The 19,536-nt window shown below is 37.9% G+C and overlaps 1 protein-coding gene across 2 annotated transcripts in view; it reads left to right on the top strand.

The window, feature by feature from the left end:
* The window catches only part of Hspbap1 (HSPB1 associated protein 1), a 33,685-nt gene that overhangs the window by 13,054 nt on the left and 1,095 nt on the right, over positions 1 to 19,536 (top strand). For both annotated transcript variants that reach the window (XM_070030073.1, XM_070030074.1), the window contains 4 exons: positions 3,968 to 4,149; positions 13,465 to 13,601; positions 15,290 to 15,461; positions 18,458 to 18,541. In XM_070030073.1, the coding sequence (XP_069886174.1) occupies positions 3,968 to 4,149; positions 13,465 to 13,601; positions 15,290 to 15,461; positions 18,458 to 18,541 (575 nt within the window). The remainder of the gene's footprint in view (positions 1 to 3,967; positions 4,150 to 13,464; positions 13,602 to 15,289; positions 15,462 to 18,457; positions 18,542 to 19,536) is intronic.

A 19,536-nucleotide genomic window follows, 5' to 3' on the forward strand; every position in this document is an offset into this window, starting at 1 on the left:
ACCCCCACTGTTTTAGCAGTGGTGTATATTTTAATACTTAAAAGTACAGTTCATTCTATCTGGTTTCTTTTTGTATATATTTATATTCTTAGTTGACATGGATAGATAGATATATAGATAGATAGATAGATAGATAGATGTATTTATGTAGCATCACTTCATGTATACATCAATGTCCAAATCAAGTTATCTTCCACCTCAAACATCGATTATTTCTTTGTGGGGAGAGAAAATTTTCAACATCATTTCTTTGGGCTCCTCTGAAACACACAGTACATTGTAGTCATCTAGTCACCTTACTGAGTCATCAAACACCAGAAATTATTCTCTTACCTATAGCTTAGTTTACATTGACTAACTTTTCTCCATCTCTCCAACCCCTAGAAAAACACTATTCTACTCTCAGCTTATATTACTTTTCTTTCTTCGATATCATTGAATTTCATTAATCTAAATGAACTTTGAAATGCTGATGGGATTTAAACTGAAAATTCATTAAGCTCTGAAAATTAATTTGAAAAAAAATCACACTTTTCCTGGTGGACAAAAAATATTTTCAGGTCTTTTTTTTTTTTTTTTTCTTTTTTAATGAGAGCTCAAACTGAGCTCAGTTTGTACCATACTGCCAAATCCTGAACTTGGTTGTGCTTCTTCTTACCTAACACTTGGAAGTGAGTGGGATGACAGTCCCAGATGCTAAAGCAACTTCAACAGTAAATAAAAGAACAATAATGATAAAGTTAGACAGGAGTAATTCCAGTACATAAAGTAAACTAAGAGAAACAAATGTACTACCCAGAGAAAAACTGTCACTATAATGAAGTCAGACAGCACTTTTGTGCTCCTTCATCTGGGAAGCAGTGAAATGTTTCTATTTTGGTATCATTATGTAAATCAAAAGGTCAGTCATTTCCATTCATTGCATCATTTTAATTTCTCCTGACAGTAGCAGTTCTCATGTGCAATTTTTACATTTTCAGATTTTCATTTTTAATATTCAGATCTTGCTGTGACAGAAAATGAAGTCTTCTAATAAGTCCAGGATTGGGGGTGGGGTGGGGGTGGGGGGCTTCTGTGCAGACTTGTTTGTAAAAGTGACCTCTCCTGGAAAGTCCTGTTATATGTATCCACCCCAAGGGAAGTAGCTTCAGTTAAAGGATCTTGTATTTAGTTGGGTAAGTTGGATTGAATTCTGTAGTAATGAATTTACAAGACAATATAAATTTTTCTTTCTTTCTTTCTTTCTTTCTTTCTTTCTTTCTTTCTTTCTTTCTTTCTTTCTTTCTTTCTCTCTCTCTCTCTCTCTCTCTCTCTCTCTTTCTTTCTCTCTCTCTTTTTCTTTCATTCTTCTCCCCTCCCTTCCCCTCTCACCTTTTCTCCCCTCCCCTCTCTTCTCCTCTCCTCTCCTCTTTTTCTTGTATGTATATGTTGGTCCTAGGGCTTGAATTCAGGTCCTAGGGACTGCCCCAAAGCTTTTTTGCTCCCAGACTAGTGCCCTACCACTGGAGCCACAGCCACTTCTGCCCTTTTGATGGTTAATTGGAGATAAGAATCTCACAGACTTTCTTGCTCAGGCTGGCTTCCAACTGAGACCCTCAGCTCTTAGCCTCTAGAGTAGCAAGGGTTATAGGCATGAACCACTGGCTCCCAGAAACAATGTAATTTCTTTAGTTTTACAGTAGAAGTTACTAAAATAATGAGAAATGATTCCTGTTTATCATTTATTATGAAGTTTTCTTCTCATATTCATTTTTGCTAATAAAAATATAACTATGTACTCTTATGCTATTATAGTGAAATATTGATGATGTCAGTGATATTAAATCTTAAATGGTTTGATAGTTTGCTACATGCCAGGCACTTTTTTAAGTGCTTCTCAAAAGTTTATAAAAAATTTAAATAGTTACTGTGTATGTAGATTTGTATCTTCTAGATCATTGTACGAATGAACTTTTCATGCTTTGCTAATGTGGTAAGTTGATGAAGTAGATGGATTAGAATGATTCTTTGGTATTCTGTGTGGTGTTAGGAAAAATAAGGGAAGGGAAAAGAATAATTCTGTAATTATAAATGGTTCAAGAAGGAAGAGAAAAAAATAGAAAAGTTGTTGAAAGGAAAAAGGATTGGCATACCATTCTTCTAATTCTATTGAGTTTGAAAGGTTGCAAGTAAATGTATGAGAAGTACTAACAATGGTATCTACTACTAATAGTATTTGCTAAGTGTCAGAACTGATCTGCATATTTTCCTGAAAGGATTTCATGCTTTGCAAAGATTATGATCTGATTTTTTTTTGGGGGGGTCCGGTCGTGGGGCCTGAACTCTGGGCCTGGGCACTGTCCCTCAGCTCTTCAGCTCAAGGCTAGCGCTCTACCACTTGAGCCACAGCGCCACTTCCGGCTTTTTTCTTTTTGCTTATGTGGTGCTGAGGAATCGAACCCAGGGCCTCAGGCATGCAAAGCAAGCGCTCTACCACTGAGCCACCTTCCCAACCCTATAATCTGGTTTCTTAAATAGTAACTTCCCTGTGTTCATTTACAATATTCTGCTATTTGCAGATTAAATTAATTTTGTTGCTCTCACATCAATCTAAGACTCCATAGCAGTAAACCACCAGGAACAGATAATGGGCTTCCCTCTCAAAGCTTTTGTGCTCTGCTCCCAAATACAACACAGAAGTTTATATCTAATTATACAGTGCCTCAAGTTGTATTGTTGTAGCCAAATGCTTTATCTTTGAAATACACTTTTGTCTCCCTTTTGAAACAGGATTTTGCTATGTAGCCCAAGGTAGCCTTTAACTCATGATCCACTTGTCCCAGCCTTTGATTGCTGAGAGTATAGGCATGTATAAACATATCTAGCCTTGTTTAAAAACATTCTAAGTTCAAAAATAACACTCTTTTCTTTTCTATTCCTACAAGCATGGTGTTAATTATAAATTACATACTTAAAGATCCTAAATTAGAATCTTCCTGGTACCTTTCTTCACTACCTTTTCTCTCATAAACTCAGTGAGCATAAGATCCATCTATATTTCAACATCATTGAGGACCCTAGTGAGTTTTGGCTGGTATGATTTGTCATTAGTAACACTAACTGTATTGAAACAAAATGGAGAGCTTTTAAAACCTAAAAATATAAGTGCATGCCCTACCAGCTGTCAGTGCAAAGATATCATATACTTCATGGAGTCTCTGGAAAACACAGCACAATCATAAGAGAGAGTGAAAAAGACAATTAATGTCTTAGCATTATAGGGAAGTACTTCCAACCTCACCCTTATGGGTCTTGGAGAATTGATCATCTCAGTTTTTCTACTGGATCACTAAATCAGGCCATAATAAGGCTTGTTTTTTTAATCTTCCCACCCTTTATTTTGGGAAAGGGTGGCTCTGGAGTTCAGGATGGCCTGGAACTTGCTATACAGCCTAGACTGGCTTCAAATCACCATCCTCCTTGCCTCTGCCCCATGAGTACTGGAATTACAGATATATACCATACAGATATACTCAGCTGGGAATAAAAGAGTAAAACTATGTTTTTCACTTTTATGCTGTACTGTGAATGGTTAAATGGTTCTAATTATATAACAAGTACAAATTAATTTTTAGTTACTATTAATATGATAGTTTGGTTTTTTGGTGAAGGGGATTGAAATTAACTTTGGTGGGTTCGCAAGTTTGTGGTAGCACACATCTGTAATCCAGCTGTGTGGAAAGTGGAGATGAGAGGATTGTGCCATTCTCAAGAAAGCTTGAGATCCTATCTGAAAAATGAGTAAAAGGAAAAGGACTGAGGTGTGGCTTAAATGGTACAGTGTTCCCAAACAAGTGCTAGGTGTAGCTGCAAACTGCTGAACCACCCACCCATACACACAAAGAGGAAATTACCTTTATTTAAAAAGTACCGATAGTATTTGAAACTGTTCATTATACATTTAAAGTTATGTTCTCTTACGTTGTAGTTCCTCAGTTTGAAACTGCATGTAGTTACGTGGAGGCTACACTTGAAGAGTTTTTGACCTGGAATGCTGACCAACCTCGTATTTCTGGACCATTTAGAGATTATGATCATTCCAAATTCTGGGCTTATGCTGACTATAAATATTTAATTAGTCTATTTGAAGACAGGGCAGATGTTTTTCAGGTAAGTAATGAAGTCCTTTCCATCTTAGTGAGAACTGGCTCACAAGAAAAGATGGTAAATCCACATCTTCCTGGTATCTTATTCTTTCACTGCTACTTTCTGTCATAAGTAGTCTGTGTTTTGGGGGTTTCGCCCAGTGGAGTAGAAGGGTCTGCCTCAGAGACATATGACATTTGACTCACATAGATGAGCAGCTATGTCTGTTTTCTTACTCATCTTTCCTCACATCCCTCCTTTGCCTTTGAAATGTACTATAAACAGGTGGTGTATAAACCTTATTTCCTCCTAATCTACACAGAAGTTCCTGCTCTGTCAGTGAGACAGGTAGAGGTGCAAATCTGATTCTGTGAGAGGCATTATTTGGGATGTTACCAGGTATTCAGTAGTGGATAGAGCTCAGAAGTGTGAGAATGAATGAACTGCAGAAGTGAGAATATGGACATTCTTTTCCCTGTGTTGACACTGACCAGGGTTTGCAACCTCAAATGGCCTGTGATGATTTTGAAGACACCCTGCTCTGGTTTCTGCCTTGTCCTAGGTATAGGATGGTAGTGGGAGTGGTGCCATGGAGCTCATTTGGATAACTGTCTTAGCTGGAATCCTTCACTCTGCCCCTGGTTCTCTGGGGAAAAAAAGAAATTTCTCCCATTCCTGCTCCTCCTACTCACATGGGACAGTGGTTCCTTGGCTCCAGAACAGTTTCTGTTCAGCCTGTAATGTTCTTTTTCTCTGTGAGTTATTAATGTGGATTGCAGATTAAGACCTGTAAAGTAGTAATATATATCAAGTACTTGTCCTTGGTCCTTTTATAAGTGCCTTACATTTAGAATCCTCCCAGTAAATTAATGATTTTAATACTGATCCACATTTTAAGAAAAATAAGGAACAAAGATTATGCAACCAAGAATGGGTTGACATGTGTGATCTCCCTCCAGAGCTGTCACTAGCACTGTGCCTTCAAACACATGCAGCTGCCCTGTGGGGCTTTATAGATGGATAGCACCCTTCTAGCCCAACTGAGTCCCTCTCCTGCTGCCTCCAGTGGTGCTCATTTGACCCCTCCAGTTGTCTGTAGCATCCAAGCATGTCTCCAATGGGCAGGCATGTGACCTGGCCATGAAGTGTGACATAAAAGAAAGCCTTTTGTAAATGTACTGGAATTCCAATTAAGCCCTTGTAAAATCTGATATGTATAGTCAAATGAGGTTTCTGTCAGGTTATAGTGATTCATTCTGCTGTGAACAACCAAATCTATTGAATTTTATCATCTTTCTTCTCAAAGTTTTCAGAGCATCAACTCTTCTTATATCATAAGTACCTAAGTTCTTGTTGCTTTCATTATTGTAATTCAGTCAGTTCCCAAATCTTAATTTATTGTTGTTCTTTACATTGGTATAAAATGGTAGATGAACATTAAAATTGATAGATCTTAAAAATCAATTCATGTGAAATCACATAATAAGCAAATTAAATGTTAAATATAAATATTAATGACACCCCCCCCCACCAACGTTGTAAAGTTCGTTTTCCACATAGGCTTACATTTAATTTTTTGTCCATTTACGTATTGCTTTGCTCACCTTATCCAATAGAAGTGAGAATTTTGAAAAAAAAATATTAATGACACAATTTAAAGAAAGTAAATATATTAAAGTTATATATTATATATTAAAATTGTTAATGTCATTTAAAAAGTAGACTCTTATCTTTTTATATTTATTTAATATCTGGCTATTGAAGATGGCCAGATTATCATTTAGGTCGTTGAAATTTGCTGGTATGTATGAAGGATATGAAGACAACCTTGCTGCACATCAATATGCAGCTGAAAAAAGGAGGAGTATTTTAACAGGCTTTTCAGAGAATTGTGGGATTTTTGCATATCACATCAAACCTGACACAGTATAGTTTCTTCAAAATTCATTCATCACAATATAGAATCTGAACCCACAGCAAATAAACCCTTTTTACTCTTCTAATAAAATCCTTGCATAGAATGGATTTTTTTTTTCTACTCCTGGGCCTTGGTCTCTGAACCTGGGTGCTATCCCTAAGCATCTTTTGCTCAAGACTAGCGCTCTACCATTTGAGCTACAGCACCATTTCTGGCTTTTTCTGTGGTTAATTGGAGTCTTATGAACTTTCTTCCCAGGCTGGCTTCTGTGGTTAATTGGAGTCTTATGAACTTTCTTCCCAGGCTGGCTTTGAACCTCGATCCTCAGATCTCAGCCTCCTGAGTAGCTAGGATTATAGGCATGAGCCACCAGTGCCCAGCTCTAGAAAGGATCTTTTGTAATGTCATACATTGGCAATTGGGATGAAGTTGGTTTACTGAGTTGTATAGATCTTCCAGATGTTGATACATGGGTATACTGACACTCTTCATTATTTAAAAGTCATGTTTGTTAATATTACACAATTACCATGAGAAAAATCTTTAGCATTAAGAAGCTTTCAATGTCATGTATCTGAAGGTACAGTTCTCAAGATTGTTTTCATTCAGCTCAAAATATTTCTCTTGTAATTTATTCTTTCACTTAGATTGTTTAGAACTATAATGTCTAATTTATAAATATTTTGGATTTTCTAGCTTCACTAATTGATTTCTAACTTCATCTTGTTCTGGCCAAAAAATATACGTCTTATTTTAGTCCTTTGAAATTTAGGAAACTTGTTTTATGGCCCAAATATAGATAATATTGATAAATGTTCCCTATATACTTGAAAATAATATGCACTCTATTGTGTGGAGTGTCTTATAAATGTCAATTAAGTCAGGCTGTTGGTTCAAATCTATATCCGTACTGATTTCTCTATGTATTTGTTACCCATTATAGAGGGAGTGGTGCTGACCTCCTTCCCACCCCGCAGCTATACTTACCTTTTTGCCTTTTCATTGTAGATTGGTTCAAGTTTTGTTCCATATATAAACTTATTAAATTCACATATACATTTAAGATTATGATGGCCTCTGGATTGATATTTTATTATGATGAAATGACCCTCTCTGCCTTGGGTTCTTTGTTCTGATGCTTATCTTGTTTAGTTTGCCTTTGATCAATATTAGTATGAGAAAGGAATAATTAGAACACAATCTTTTATAAAATTCTAGAAGTAGCAAACTAGTTTATAGTTACAGAAAAGTTGTTAGTGGTTATTTGAGAATGAGGGAGGAGGTAGATATGTGTTATGAGAGGATACTGGGAAACCTTTAGGTATGATCAGATGTCATTTCAATTGTAATGGGTTTTCAGGTTTGTATATATACATGCAAAAATTATATACATGAAAAAGCATAAATATAAATAATGTACATATATTTATATATAAAGTATATGTAAAATTACATGTATATGCATATGACAAATATATATGCATAAACTGGTCAGATTATATACCTTAAATCTTTAAATATATGCTGCTTATAGTACATCATTTATACCCCAATAAATAATACAGTGCTACTAGTACATTTTGGTCCCACTGTCTTAACAATAACAAATCACTATTCTTGTTTCACCATCAGTGTAAATATAAGCATAGTAATATAAGCAAATAACATTTTAATAGTATTATGAAAATAGTTTTGACCTCACAAATCCCTTGAGTCTCCAAGAAGCTCTGGTATAGTTATTGTGTAATTATTATATCCTAATGCTGACTCCTAATTCTACAACAGTTCCTTATAAAAATACTCTTTATGCCATGCTCCACATTAAATATTAAAATGTGTTTATTATGTTCATAGCATTTCATGATTTAAAGGTTGTATATGACAGCATTTAAGGCCCTCTCTGGTGATGCATACCTGTAAGTCCCTATCCAGTCTCCTCACTATGGCTGGACATTCTACATTCCTTCTCCCCTCTGGCCTATGGTCATGCCCTTTTCAGTTTCTATGTGATAGGTTCTACTTTCTAGCACCTGGCTCAAATTCTGTCCAGGCTATCAAACTTCATCTACCACACCTACATCCATTTCCCCTTGCTTTCAATATGCCCAATGTGTTTTATTTGAATGTTACTGAAATAGTTCATGAGATAAAACATTGTGTCTTGTTCCTATAACAATATTATAAGCTCTTTGGGCTATATCTAATGCTTTTTTATTCCCCCAAACTATTAACATGGTGCTAAAGTATAACAGATATGTGAATAGTTTCATGTGTATTTTTTCTCCTAGTCTTATCATTTCTTGCTTTGACATTTCTTTAGTCTTTAGAGCCCTTTAGAAAATGTTTTGATTTACACCTCTGACTTCACTCTTACCAGCTTTTCTTTGGTATCTTATGTAGGTAATCAATTTTTTGTCAATCAATAAGGCATTCTTTTTTCTCCTTAGCCTTCTACTGGTTTAACGTTTTTACTCACTAATTTGCCTTGAATTCCCCATCTAATAGCTCTTCTCTTCTATAAAGTAAATTCATCTACTGTATAATATTTAAATTTAAATATATGAATTCATATACTGACAAATATATTGATATGGTTGGAGAGTAATGTGGTAATCTTACAAGTAGCTTAAAATTATGATTTTGATATTTAAGTGATTTTTGTGTATTGAAGTAGTCTCATTATTTTTCAGTTATGCACCATATCATTGCCTAACCTAAGTAAAGCATTTTTGAACACGTTGTCTTCTTCTACTAAAGGCAGATAGTGAGTTTGTGACAGCAGTAAGATTTTTTTAAATCTCTGACTCATTAGGCAAGAATGATGTCTTAACTTTTTCAGTTATCAATGAGTATCCTTGTAGTTGAGGCAATTAAGAATTAACACATGTAGTGCAGCATATACAAGGCCCAGCACTGCAAAGAAAGGATCACTTTATAGCAAAAGGGAGTTTTCTCCCAAGAATATTTTTCAGATAGTTCCCATTTTATGTTATTCGGATTGGCTTCAGAGAATCAGGAGCCTTAATAAGCCACTAAGATACATAATCCTTACATGCAATAAATAGGTTAGTTGTAACCTGCTTTGGACTTTATGACATAGCTATGAAGGAATGTTGAGCTTAAGCAGGTGGATTGATAATGATTAAAAGAGTCTAATGACCAATGATTTTTTTTTTGGTATGTGTGTGTGTGTGTGTGTGTGAGTGAGTGAGTGTGATTACATGTGTGTATGTGAACACACGAGCTTGCACACTACTATCAGGACTTGAACTCAGTTTCTCAGCCCTTTCTTGTTTGGCTTTCTTGCTCACAGCAGTTCTGCCATTTGAGCCATGTCTCCACTCTGTCATTTTGCTAGTTAGTTGGAGACAGAATCTCATAGACTTCTGTTCAGCTTGGTTGGAACCTTGAGCCTCCTGAGTGGGTAGGATGACAGGTGTGAGCCACAAACACTTACTTCAGTGATGACACTGGCTTTTTGATGAAGCAAATTGGCATGTTAGAATTTTGCTTTTCATCTAACCTATCAGTGAGTAGAGAGTTAATGATCTCTTTTCTGTTTATATACCTGAAGGTAACTTTTTAAATTTTATTTATGTATTTATTTATTTTGTTGGTTGTGTGGCTTGAACTCTGGGCCTGAGTGCTGCCCTCAGCTCTTCAGCTCAAGGCTACCACTCTACCACTTGAACCACAGCACCACTTCCAGCTTTTTCTGTTTATGTGGTGCTAAGGGCCTTATGCATACAAAGCAAGTATGCTACCACTGAGCCACCTTCCCATTAAAAGGAGAGCCTGATGCCCATAGCTCATACTTGTAATCCTAGCTACTCAGAATGTTGAGATATGAGTATCACAATTCAAAGCCAGCCAGGGCAGGATTAACTCCAGTTAACCACCAGAAAACCAGAAGTGGCACTGTGATTCAAAGTGGTGTAGAGCTCTAGCCCTGAACAAAATTGCTCAGGGACAGTGCCCTGGCCCTGAGTTCAAGCCCCACAACCAACAACAACAACAAAAGGAAAGAAAGAAGAGAAAAAAAAAGAGACTTAAGTATTTGCTAATATGTCCTTTGAAGGATTCAAATTTAAACTGAAGTATTCATCCATATAAGGGACATGATATATCAGTGGTTCATATATCAGATTCTGTGTGATCTTTGTGGACCTGAAATGTAATTTTGACATGTCTATAATTACCTTCATGTTCTGTTAAAAAAAATTAGAATGCCCATAGTCTAAAGCAAAGGAGATTTAAACAGATGTGTATCTAATGTGTCACTCATGACTATACTGGAAGATATAGTGAACCAATGAGGTACTTGCACTTGCCTAGGAGAAAAAGATTCTATAGGAAAACATTTAGATTAAATTTCACTGAATCCAACATTTTACATTTAGCATGTAGAAATAAGGGCTTAATACTATACATATATATATAAATTATACACAAATATATTTATATAAAATCATGATAAGCCATGAGTTTATGCTGGAAGTAACTCAATTTTTGAAAACAATAAACAGCTCTTGATAAAATTATAAAAACAAAGTATTATTCATCCTTAAGTTATTTAGTATCTACTTTTCTGGAAAATTCAATATATATTAAAACCATGCAAACTCTCTTTGGTGATAAGTTAAATAGCATTCTAATCTGGATAATTACAAACAGATTTTTCAGCATTGTGCAAACTGTGCACGTTGCACCTTTTTTGTTATGTTGAGCTACATCTTAGGCCCCCATCCATTTAGTGCCAGTGGTGCTCCTTTCCAGTATGTGTGCCAACAGAACTGTCTACACATTGTTTTACACATTATTCCACAGCACCATTAAGAGGACAGTACTGTTCCTTAATTTCTCTATATGTTAAATAGATAAAACTACTTTCAGTCTGAAGATTAAATGAGATGTAGGCCTAGTCTACTGTAAGATTCAATAAATAGGTTGAGAAGACTTGATAGCAGTTGAAAATAGCTGTCTAGCTGTGAAGTTCGGATGGATAAAACACAAGACACCAGGCCAGTAAGATTAAATTTAAGGGGAATAAATGTAGGACTCCATGGATGTTGCCTAAAAGCTGTTTGCAAATCAAAGCTAAAGACATGATTAGTCAACAGTTCAAAAGACAATACAGGAAGGCCCCAAATTAGCCTTGGTGTAGTTCAATTGCTTAAAAATAAAAGCACTGTCTGCCAGTGCATTATAGTATGATAGCCCAATACAATCCATGTCCAAGGTATTACCCACGCTTCCACTTGTAGCCACCTTTCTTTTGACAAAGAAGTTAAAATAGAGCTTCTTAGAGAAAAAAAATAACGCTTCCACTTGTAGGTTAAAAAAAAAGGAAAAGCATGGCATCTTTTTCAGATAATTTAAAGACAATAATTTTGGGAGAAAAGATACTTATTCTCTGCATCTATATAAAGCAGAACTGAGCAGGGCACCAGTGGCTCATGCCTGTAATCCTAGTTACTCAGGAGTCTGAGGGTCATGGTTCGAAGCCAGCCTAGGCAGAAAGGTCCCTGTAAGACTCTTATCTCCAATAAACTACTAAAAAAAAAAAAAGTCAGAAGTGACTTTGTGGCTCTAGTGATAAAGTGCCAGCCTTGAGCCCAACAAAGAGGCTCAGAGACAGTGCCCAGGCCCTGAGTTTAAGCCCTAGTTGGCGGGGAAGGGGGAGGAGGAAGCAGATCTGAGATACTCCTGGAAGCTACAGGAAGACATACTGATTTTGTAGAAAGCTGTCAACCAGACACTTGGTTGCTCTTTCTTAGGGATGCTATAAAATAGCATTTTCCAGGGATGGATAATGTCTAGAGACTTTTCCAGCTTTTGAATGGATGTCAGAGTAGATTCCAGGATGTGTTGCCACACCAAGCACATACAGTAGCCCTAACTAGGTTCCCTGTTCTTACAAAGACTCAGGGAAGATTCCCTTTTGTCCTGGATTGTTTCAGACATTTCACTACCCATAAATAGCTGGACTCCACTGGGAAGAAAATCTCAGCGCGTGTGCTCTTTCGCTATCTTTCTCACTCTCTTGCACACTCTCTTTCTTTCTCTCTCTCCCTCTCTTCTCTCCTCTCCTCTTGTCTCCTTTCTTCTCTCTTCCTTCTCATCTTTCTCCTCTTTCTATTTCTGTTTCCTCTACATACATACACACTCTCTCTCAAGAAAGCGTCTTTTTATTGCTCAGGATGGCCTTGAGTTAGCTACTTAGCCCAAGCTGACCTCAAACCTATCATTCTCCTTTCTTAGCCTCCTGAATGCTAGGATTATAGGCATGTGCCACCACACCAGTAAAAATCCAGACCTTTTTTTTTATCGATTGTGGGGCTTAGAACTCTGGGCCTGAGTGCTGTCCCTCAGTTCTAATGCTCAAGGCAAGCACTCTACCTCTTGAGCCACAGTGCCACTTGTGGTTTTCTGGTGGTTAATTAGAGATAAGAGTCACAGACTTTCCTGTCCAGCCTGGCTTTGATTCATGATCCTCAGATCTCAGCCTCCTGAGTAGCTAGGATTAGAGGTGTGAGCTACTGGCACCCAACCCAGACTTAACAGACTCTGGAGTCAGGCTCTGGTGGCTTATACCCATAATCCTAGCTAATCAGGAGGCTGAGAGCTAAGGATTGTCATTTAGAACCAGATGGGTCAGAATAGCTTTGAGACTCTTACCTTCAGTTAACCAACAAAAAGCTAGAAGTAGAGGTATGGCTCAAGTGATTGAGTGCCAGCCTTGAGCAAAAAAGCCAAGTGAAAGTAAGAGGTCCTGAGTGGAAGTCCCAGTAGCATTACAAGAAAAAAAAAAGCTGTATGACATCTCTAGTTGGAGATTCTGCTTTAGTTTTAGTAGATATGAGCTACAGCTCTGGAACGTTAGTTTTAAAAGACTGCTAGTCTTTTGGAGAGAAGGCTTCTTAATGTGGTCATAAAAGTACAAAAGTAATAAATTGTTTATATCCACAAATATTGGTACTGCTTCAAGGACCCAGGGGTCCTAAGTTGAGCTTCAGCCATATTTCCACTGCACTTCCTGCCTGAACCATTCTTCCCCCAGGTGGCTGCAGAATTGCACCTGTTGTTTAGTGTCTGCAACAGCTGTAAGCTTCATCTGGATGGGATTTTGTTTTGGTCTGTTTGGTCACTGGTTGATCACAAGCCTCTAGAAAAGTTCATGGCATGATGTTAAGTAGTCAGTAAATGTTTGTTGAGTGACTCCTAGAAGTGAGGTTACTTTTGCTTTTCTTTTTTTGCTTAAAATAAAATTCATGACCTTCCCTGGACACTGTACCCCCTCTATCTGTAGCTATCTCTATATAAGGAACTATATATAAGTGGATATGCAAAAGAAATGCTCAACTCTGACATAACAGATGACTGGTTTGTTCTTGATGGATTATAATTTTATTTCAAAACAGGACGTGATATGGTCTGACTTTGGATTTCCTGGAAGAAATGGACAAGAGAGTACCTTGTGGATTGGCTCCCTGGGAGCCCATACCCCCTGTCATCTGGACTCTTACGGTTGCAACTTAGTATTCCAGGTACAAGGAAGGTAATGCATATGTTTGCAAGTACGTGCCTGAGTGTGATGTGAGCAAACAGAAAAGGAATGACAGGATTCTGCGTCTTAGTCACAGCTTCATCCTGTCCATCTGCTTTGTGCCAGGCATAGCTTTTCCACCATGTTCTCTCTTTCCCATGTGAAGTGAGGGGAACAATTGAATTGGTTTCTGTGTCTTAACCATGATCAGAATTGTCTTCAGAGTTCCCAGTTCAGCTGGCCCTAGCTTTCTCTCTTAAAAGTATTTATATGTGTGCTTTGAGTAACACACAGGAGGTTTCCCTGTGTTCCTTGGACCTCTCAAGGGGTAGTCAGGGCACCTGTTCCTTCTCAACTGTAGTTTGTGCCCTCCAGTTGACCCAACACCAGATATTATTGCCATAGATCAGTTTTTGTTGTTGTTTTTTTAATCTTCATCTGTCCGTTGTCCCTGTGAAATAAAAGGGCTAAAAGTCTGCAGTATATTATGTGTGTGCTGGTACTGGGGCTTGAACTCAGTTATTTCTGTGTTTCCCGCCACACACCCCCCCCCCCCCAACACACAACTGGTGTTCTATCTCTCAAGCCATACCTCCAGTTCAGTTTTCCTCAGCAGGGATCCCCTTGAAACCATTTTCCTGTACACTGTAGTTTTTTTTAAAGTTGTTGTTATCATTGATACTTGATTTTTCTTTGAGACAAGATCTTGTTATGTAGCTAAGGCTAGGCAAGAACTCACTATGTAGCCCAGGCTAGTTCTTAACTCCTAATTTTCCTGCCTCAGCCTCCTGGTTGTTGGGATTAGAGCACACCTAACTACTGTAGAGTTTAACTAGAAGGTTAGTTAACTTCTTCTGAGGCATTGTTAGCAGTAATGAACTTCCTCATATTTAGTTTCATGATTTTAACAGTGCTACAAATGCATTTATATGTTTTGATAAGATGTAATAAGATGAATTGTCAAAAACCATAGTAAAAAATGTAAACTTGATAAAACAATCCTTTTTCTGTATTATTACCATTACTATTGTCATTATCATTGTCATTATTAATCTCTGCAGTCTTGGATTATGGACTCTGGACCTTATGCTTGCTAGATAAGCATTCTGTCACTTGAGCCACATCTTAGGCCTTTTGGGGCTCCTGTTTATACCCAGGCTGACCTAAACTATGATCCTGAATACAGGGGGTGAGCTTAATCTTTGGATATAAAATGACTACCTGATTTTTTTTTGACTGCTTGTTTGCTTTGTTTTTTAACTCAATCAGGACCTTGTGCATGCTAGGCAAGCACTTTACCACTGAGCTACATCCCTAACCCATGACTATCTGATAGATAGATAGATAGATAGATAGATAGATAGATAGATAGATAGATAGATAGATATTCATTACATCAGAAAGAACAAAACAAACCAAGGAGAAAAACACATGAGAAGGAAAACTTTGATCTGAGATAGGAATGAGTCTTCCCAGCAAGGAAACAGACTGGCCAGGATCATGAGATACCCACTATCAGTGAGTCATTTTCAGCAGATGAGTTAGAGAGCAGCTCTGAGTAAGAGGCCAGGAGGACGCTGACAATATGTTCCTTGGTTTTGAACTTGAAGGAGTAAAAATGAACATTGATTTGCTAATTTCTTACCTATTTGTCTCAAGTTGAGAACACTAACTTGTATCTTTTTTTTTCTTGATATTAGGAAAAGATGGCATCTCTTTCCTCCTGAAGATACACCTTTCCTTTATCCAACCCGAATCCCGTATGAAGAATCTAGTGTGTTCAGTAAAGTCAATGTGGTCAATCCTGATTTACAACATTTCCCTCAGTTCCAGAAAGCTCAGAGACATGTGGTCACGCTGTGCCCAGGACAGGTAATGACCTCTCTGTCAAAGGACACCATTGTGTCACCCTGGTGCCATGTGCGTGCCCCCAGTGCAGACAAGAATAGTTTCCTCATGCTGTTCTGCTGTTCTGAGGTAGCTGTCTCATCTGTAACAGGTGACGGAAACATAGCACTTCCTGTGAGGAAAGTAGACTTTGAAGGAAGACAGCCCACAAAACCATTTTCATTCAGGTTAAGAGAAAATTTCAAGGCACAGTTACCAGAACATTTTTTCACAGTTCCTGTCTGTTCAGGTGTAACAGAATTAAACCCAGACACATAAATGTGCATTGGAATGCATTTGGATAGTCAGCCAACAGAGGCAGAATGAATTGAGAATAGTTTGGTTTTGAGAAAGAATGGGTGACTATTTCTAGCATTTCTAGTTCTGTGACACTGTGGGTAAAAATTCCCTTACAACATTAGCACTTGCTGAATGATGGTTTACTCTGAAAGATCTTGGGTTGTTTGTTTTGTTGTGTGTGTGTGGAAATGTGCGCACGCGTGCACGTGTGCGTGGTTATGATTTGAGGCAGGGTCTTGCTATATATCCCTTCTGGCCCCCAAATTGTGGTCATGCTGCCTCCATCTCCACATGGGATTACAGGCATATATTCCCATACTCAGCTTCTTTATCTCTTGAAGAGACTTAATACCCTTAGTTCTCCCTCTCCATTGCCTGTGTACCTTCCATCACTCCCATGTGTAAAATTACTACATGTATTTATCCATTTCATTCATTTACCGGTTAATCACATTGGGTATTATGAACATTGGGTATTATCAACATTACTGTAATGAACTTTCCTGTGTAAGCTGTTTGAGAAATCATTTGTTTTCAAGCCTCTTGGGTACATACTTAGGAGTAGAATTCATGCCTCATATAGTTAGTTTGTCTATGTTTTTCACAGTGACTCTCCCATTTTACATTCTTACAAGTAATAGATGAAGATTCCATTTCTTCCCATCTTCTCCAACACTTGCTGCTTTTTATTACTGCAATTCTTATAGCTTTCTAATGGGTATAAACTAGTTTCTAGTTCATTTTTTATTTCGTCTTTAATAGCCAAATTTAAATGATGGGTTTGTCTTGTATCAGGTTTTTTTTTTTATCCTGTTTGTTCTTTAATCCACCATAAGGTGGCTCTCTCTCACCACTTTATTATGCTAGGATATTCATGACTTCTTTATTAGTCAGCTTGCTGTCACTGTAATGACAGAAAAAAAAATACCTGAGAAAATCAATTTAATGAAAAAGAAGCATGCCAGTGGCTTATTCCTGTAGTCCTACCTACTCAAAAAGGTTATATCTAAGAACCATAGTTCAAAGACATCTTGGGCAGAAAAATCTGTGAGACTCTTATCTCCAATTAACCAGTAAGAAGTCGGAAGTAAAGGTATGGCTTAAGTGATAAAGATCCACTTTTGAATAAAAGAGCCAAGTGAAATTACAAGGCCCTGAGTCCAAGCCCCAGTACTAGAGCACAAAAAAATCCATTCATCCATCCATCCATCCATATATATGTATATATGTAACTTATTTTTGTTTCATGGATGTTTAGCTGTGTTGCTTTGGGCCTTGGCAGCACAGTACATTGTGGTGGGAGTATGCCATGGAGTTGAGTGCTTACCTCTTGTCAGCAGGCAACAAAAGAAGGTGGAAGGGCTGGGCACCAGTGGCTCACGCCTGTAATCCTAGCTACTCAGGAGGCTGAGATCGGAGGAACACAGTTCAAAGCCAGCCCGGGCAAGAAAATCTGTGAGTCTCTTATCTCCAATTAACCACCAGAAGACTGGAAGTGGTGCTGTTGCTCCAATAATAGAGCACTTGCCTTGAGCTGAAGAGCTGAGGAACAGTGCCCAGGCCCAGAGTTCAAGCCCCACAACCGACAGAAAGAAAAAAAAAAAGAGGACAGAAGGGACTGTGTCTCATTATTCTTTCCTGGGCAGCCCTCAGTGACCTAACGTCTACCTATTCACGGTTGTACCACCCCCTACACATTGCCAACCAAACCTTCAACTCCAGGAAAAACCACCTCTACTCATTGTCCCTCATATCCTCCTATGAGCAATTATCTTACCATTTCTTACCCAAGTGCCACTAATTTTCTCATTCCAAAGCCTAAAAGCTGCCCATTACCTCCATGATCCTTGACTCTGCCCATTACTTTTCAGTCTAGTGACCCTCCCTATCTAGATCTTAAACACTCAGTAAATGGACCATGTGAGAATATTCTTCGCAGACTCTCCTAATGTCACAATTTTAACCATCCTTTTATTCAGAATTTCTTAGCATAAATTCTAACGCCTATAGGTTAAAACCCACTAACTGTCTCTGAATTCGGGACCTTCACTGGACCTTTTTCTCTTCTCACTGCCCGGCACCTCCTGGGCAGTAGTGGCACTGACCTTGCTGAGTCTCAGCAGTGCCAGCTTTTCTCCTTCCTAACATAGTCTCATTCTTTTCTTTGTCCAGTTCCTCCCCTTGTTCTGATTCAAGTCACTCTTTCTCTGGACCTCTTACTCTTGACTGCCCTAGTTGAGGCCTGCCTCTTCTACTTGGAGACTTCTCACATTTACCATTTCTATAATGGCACCCACCAGTCCATTATTTTCTCACCAGCTGGCTCTTGAACTGTAAAATGACAGAAGAGAAGTCCTCTATTTTCACATTTCTCAGATTTTTTTCTCTCCTTTCTCAGAATTTGGACAATTGTTTTGCAGCAGAAAGGAGGAAAAATTAGACTCTCAAAAGCCTTCAGTAAAATGTAAATGTAGACAATGGCATTAAGAAGAGTAGAAAAGCTGGCTCAATTAAAAAAAATGACAAGGAAAAACAGATTATGGGGTTTTTGTTTGTTTCCTCTTTCCTTCAATACAGTGGGGGTTTTTTTGGTGTTTCTTCTTTCCTAGCAGCCTCATCAGATCTGACTGACATAAAAATGAAACATCCCATAATTGTGCTATTTTTTGTTTGGTTTTCAGGTTCTGTTTGTTCCCAGACACTGGTGGCATTACGTAGAATCCATCGATCCTGTCAGCGTCAGTATAAATTCATGGATTGAGCTGGTACTTTTTTGTTGTTCTTTTAAAAATAAAATCTCTGCGCTCAAGATACACAATTTGGTGATTAATTTGCTAGCCAATACACCAGGATGACCTTGTTTGGACTGCAGTGTTTTTGTCCCTGTCCCCAAACTCCCTGAGCTTGAAAGAACTGTGAGTTTATCCATTCACTAGTGATTGCAGTCTGCTTTCCAGAGTCCCCTGGATTACCTGTGGTTGTGGCTTAGGTTTACACTGTCTACATGGGAGCTGAGGTTGGAGCTTTGGACTGTTTCCTAATTTTTTCTGTGTCATCTTTCTGTTTCTCTGTGGTTTTTCAGATGTCCAGTTACTTCTTTTGTGATTTCCTAGGCTCTTTCTCTTTTTCTCTTTGGGTCATAGTCTCTCCTGACTGGTACTCTCACCTTTTCATTCATGTAGTCAAACTGAATAAGCATCTGTTCTACCACCTGACCCTGTCCATTCTCTTTCTACATCAGTATCTATATATCTATATTAATTATGTATATTACAGATGTCAGGTTGTGGTTTTCCCCCTTTTATGTTTTTGATTAATAGGAGTTGGTGCTTTTGCTGTCATTTATCATTAACGCTACAGTGTATACATGTAGTAGCTTGGGAGAGCTATGTTTGGATGGCTACCCACTTCTCCTTCATACCCCCAGTCAAAGGGATCTAACATAGACATTCTGCATAGTAAACTCTGTATTGCTGATCTGCTCTCCCAGCCTGTTCACCTCATTCTTAGAGTGAAGCGTGTTTACAACTTTTCTCTGACCCTCAAATAATTTGCTTTTCTAATTCCATAAGAGGTATTCTTTTGTGTGATGATACTTTTTGAAAATGTTAAACATGTTAAAGAATTGGGCAGAAAGCACAAAGGTGGCTTATACTGAAGGCATATGACTTACTGACAAAATACACACTTAAATTTGCCTATTGGTCTATTCTACATCTGTTCCAGATGGCAGATGATACTGAATACAAATATCATGGTT

This window comes from Dipodomys merriami, unplaced genomic scaffold (assembly GCF_024711535.1).
Source record: "Dipodomys merriami isolate MVZ:Mamm:240054 unplaced genomic scaffold, mDipMer1.0.p SCAF_2, whole genome shotgun sequence".
Lineage (NCBI taxonomy): Eukaryota > Metazoa > Chordata > Mammalia > Rodentia > Heteromyidae > Dipodomys > Dipodomys merriami.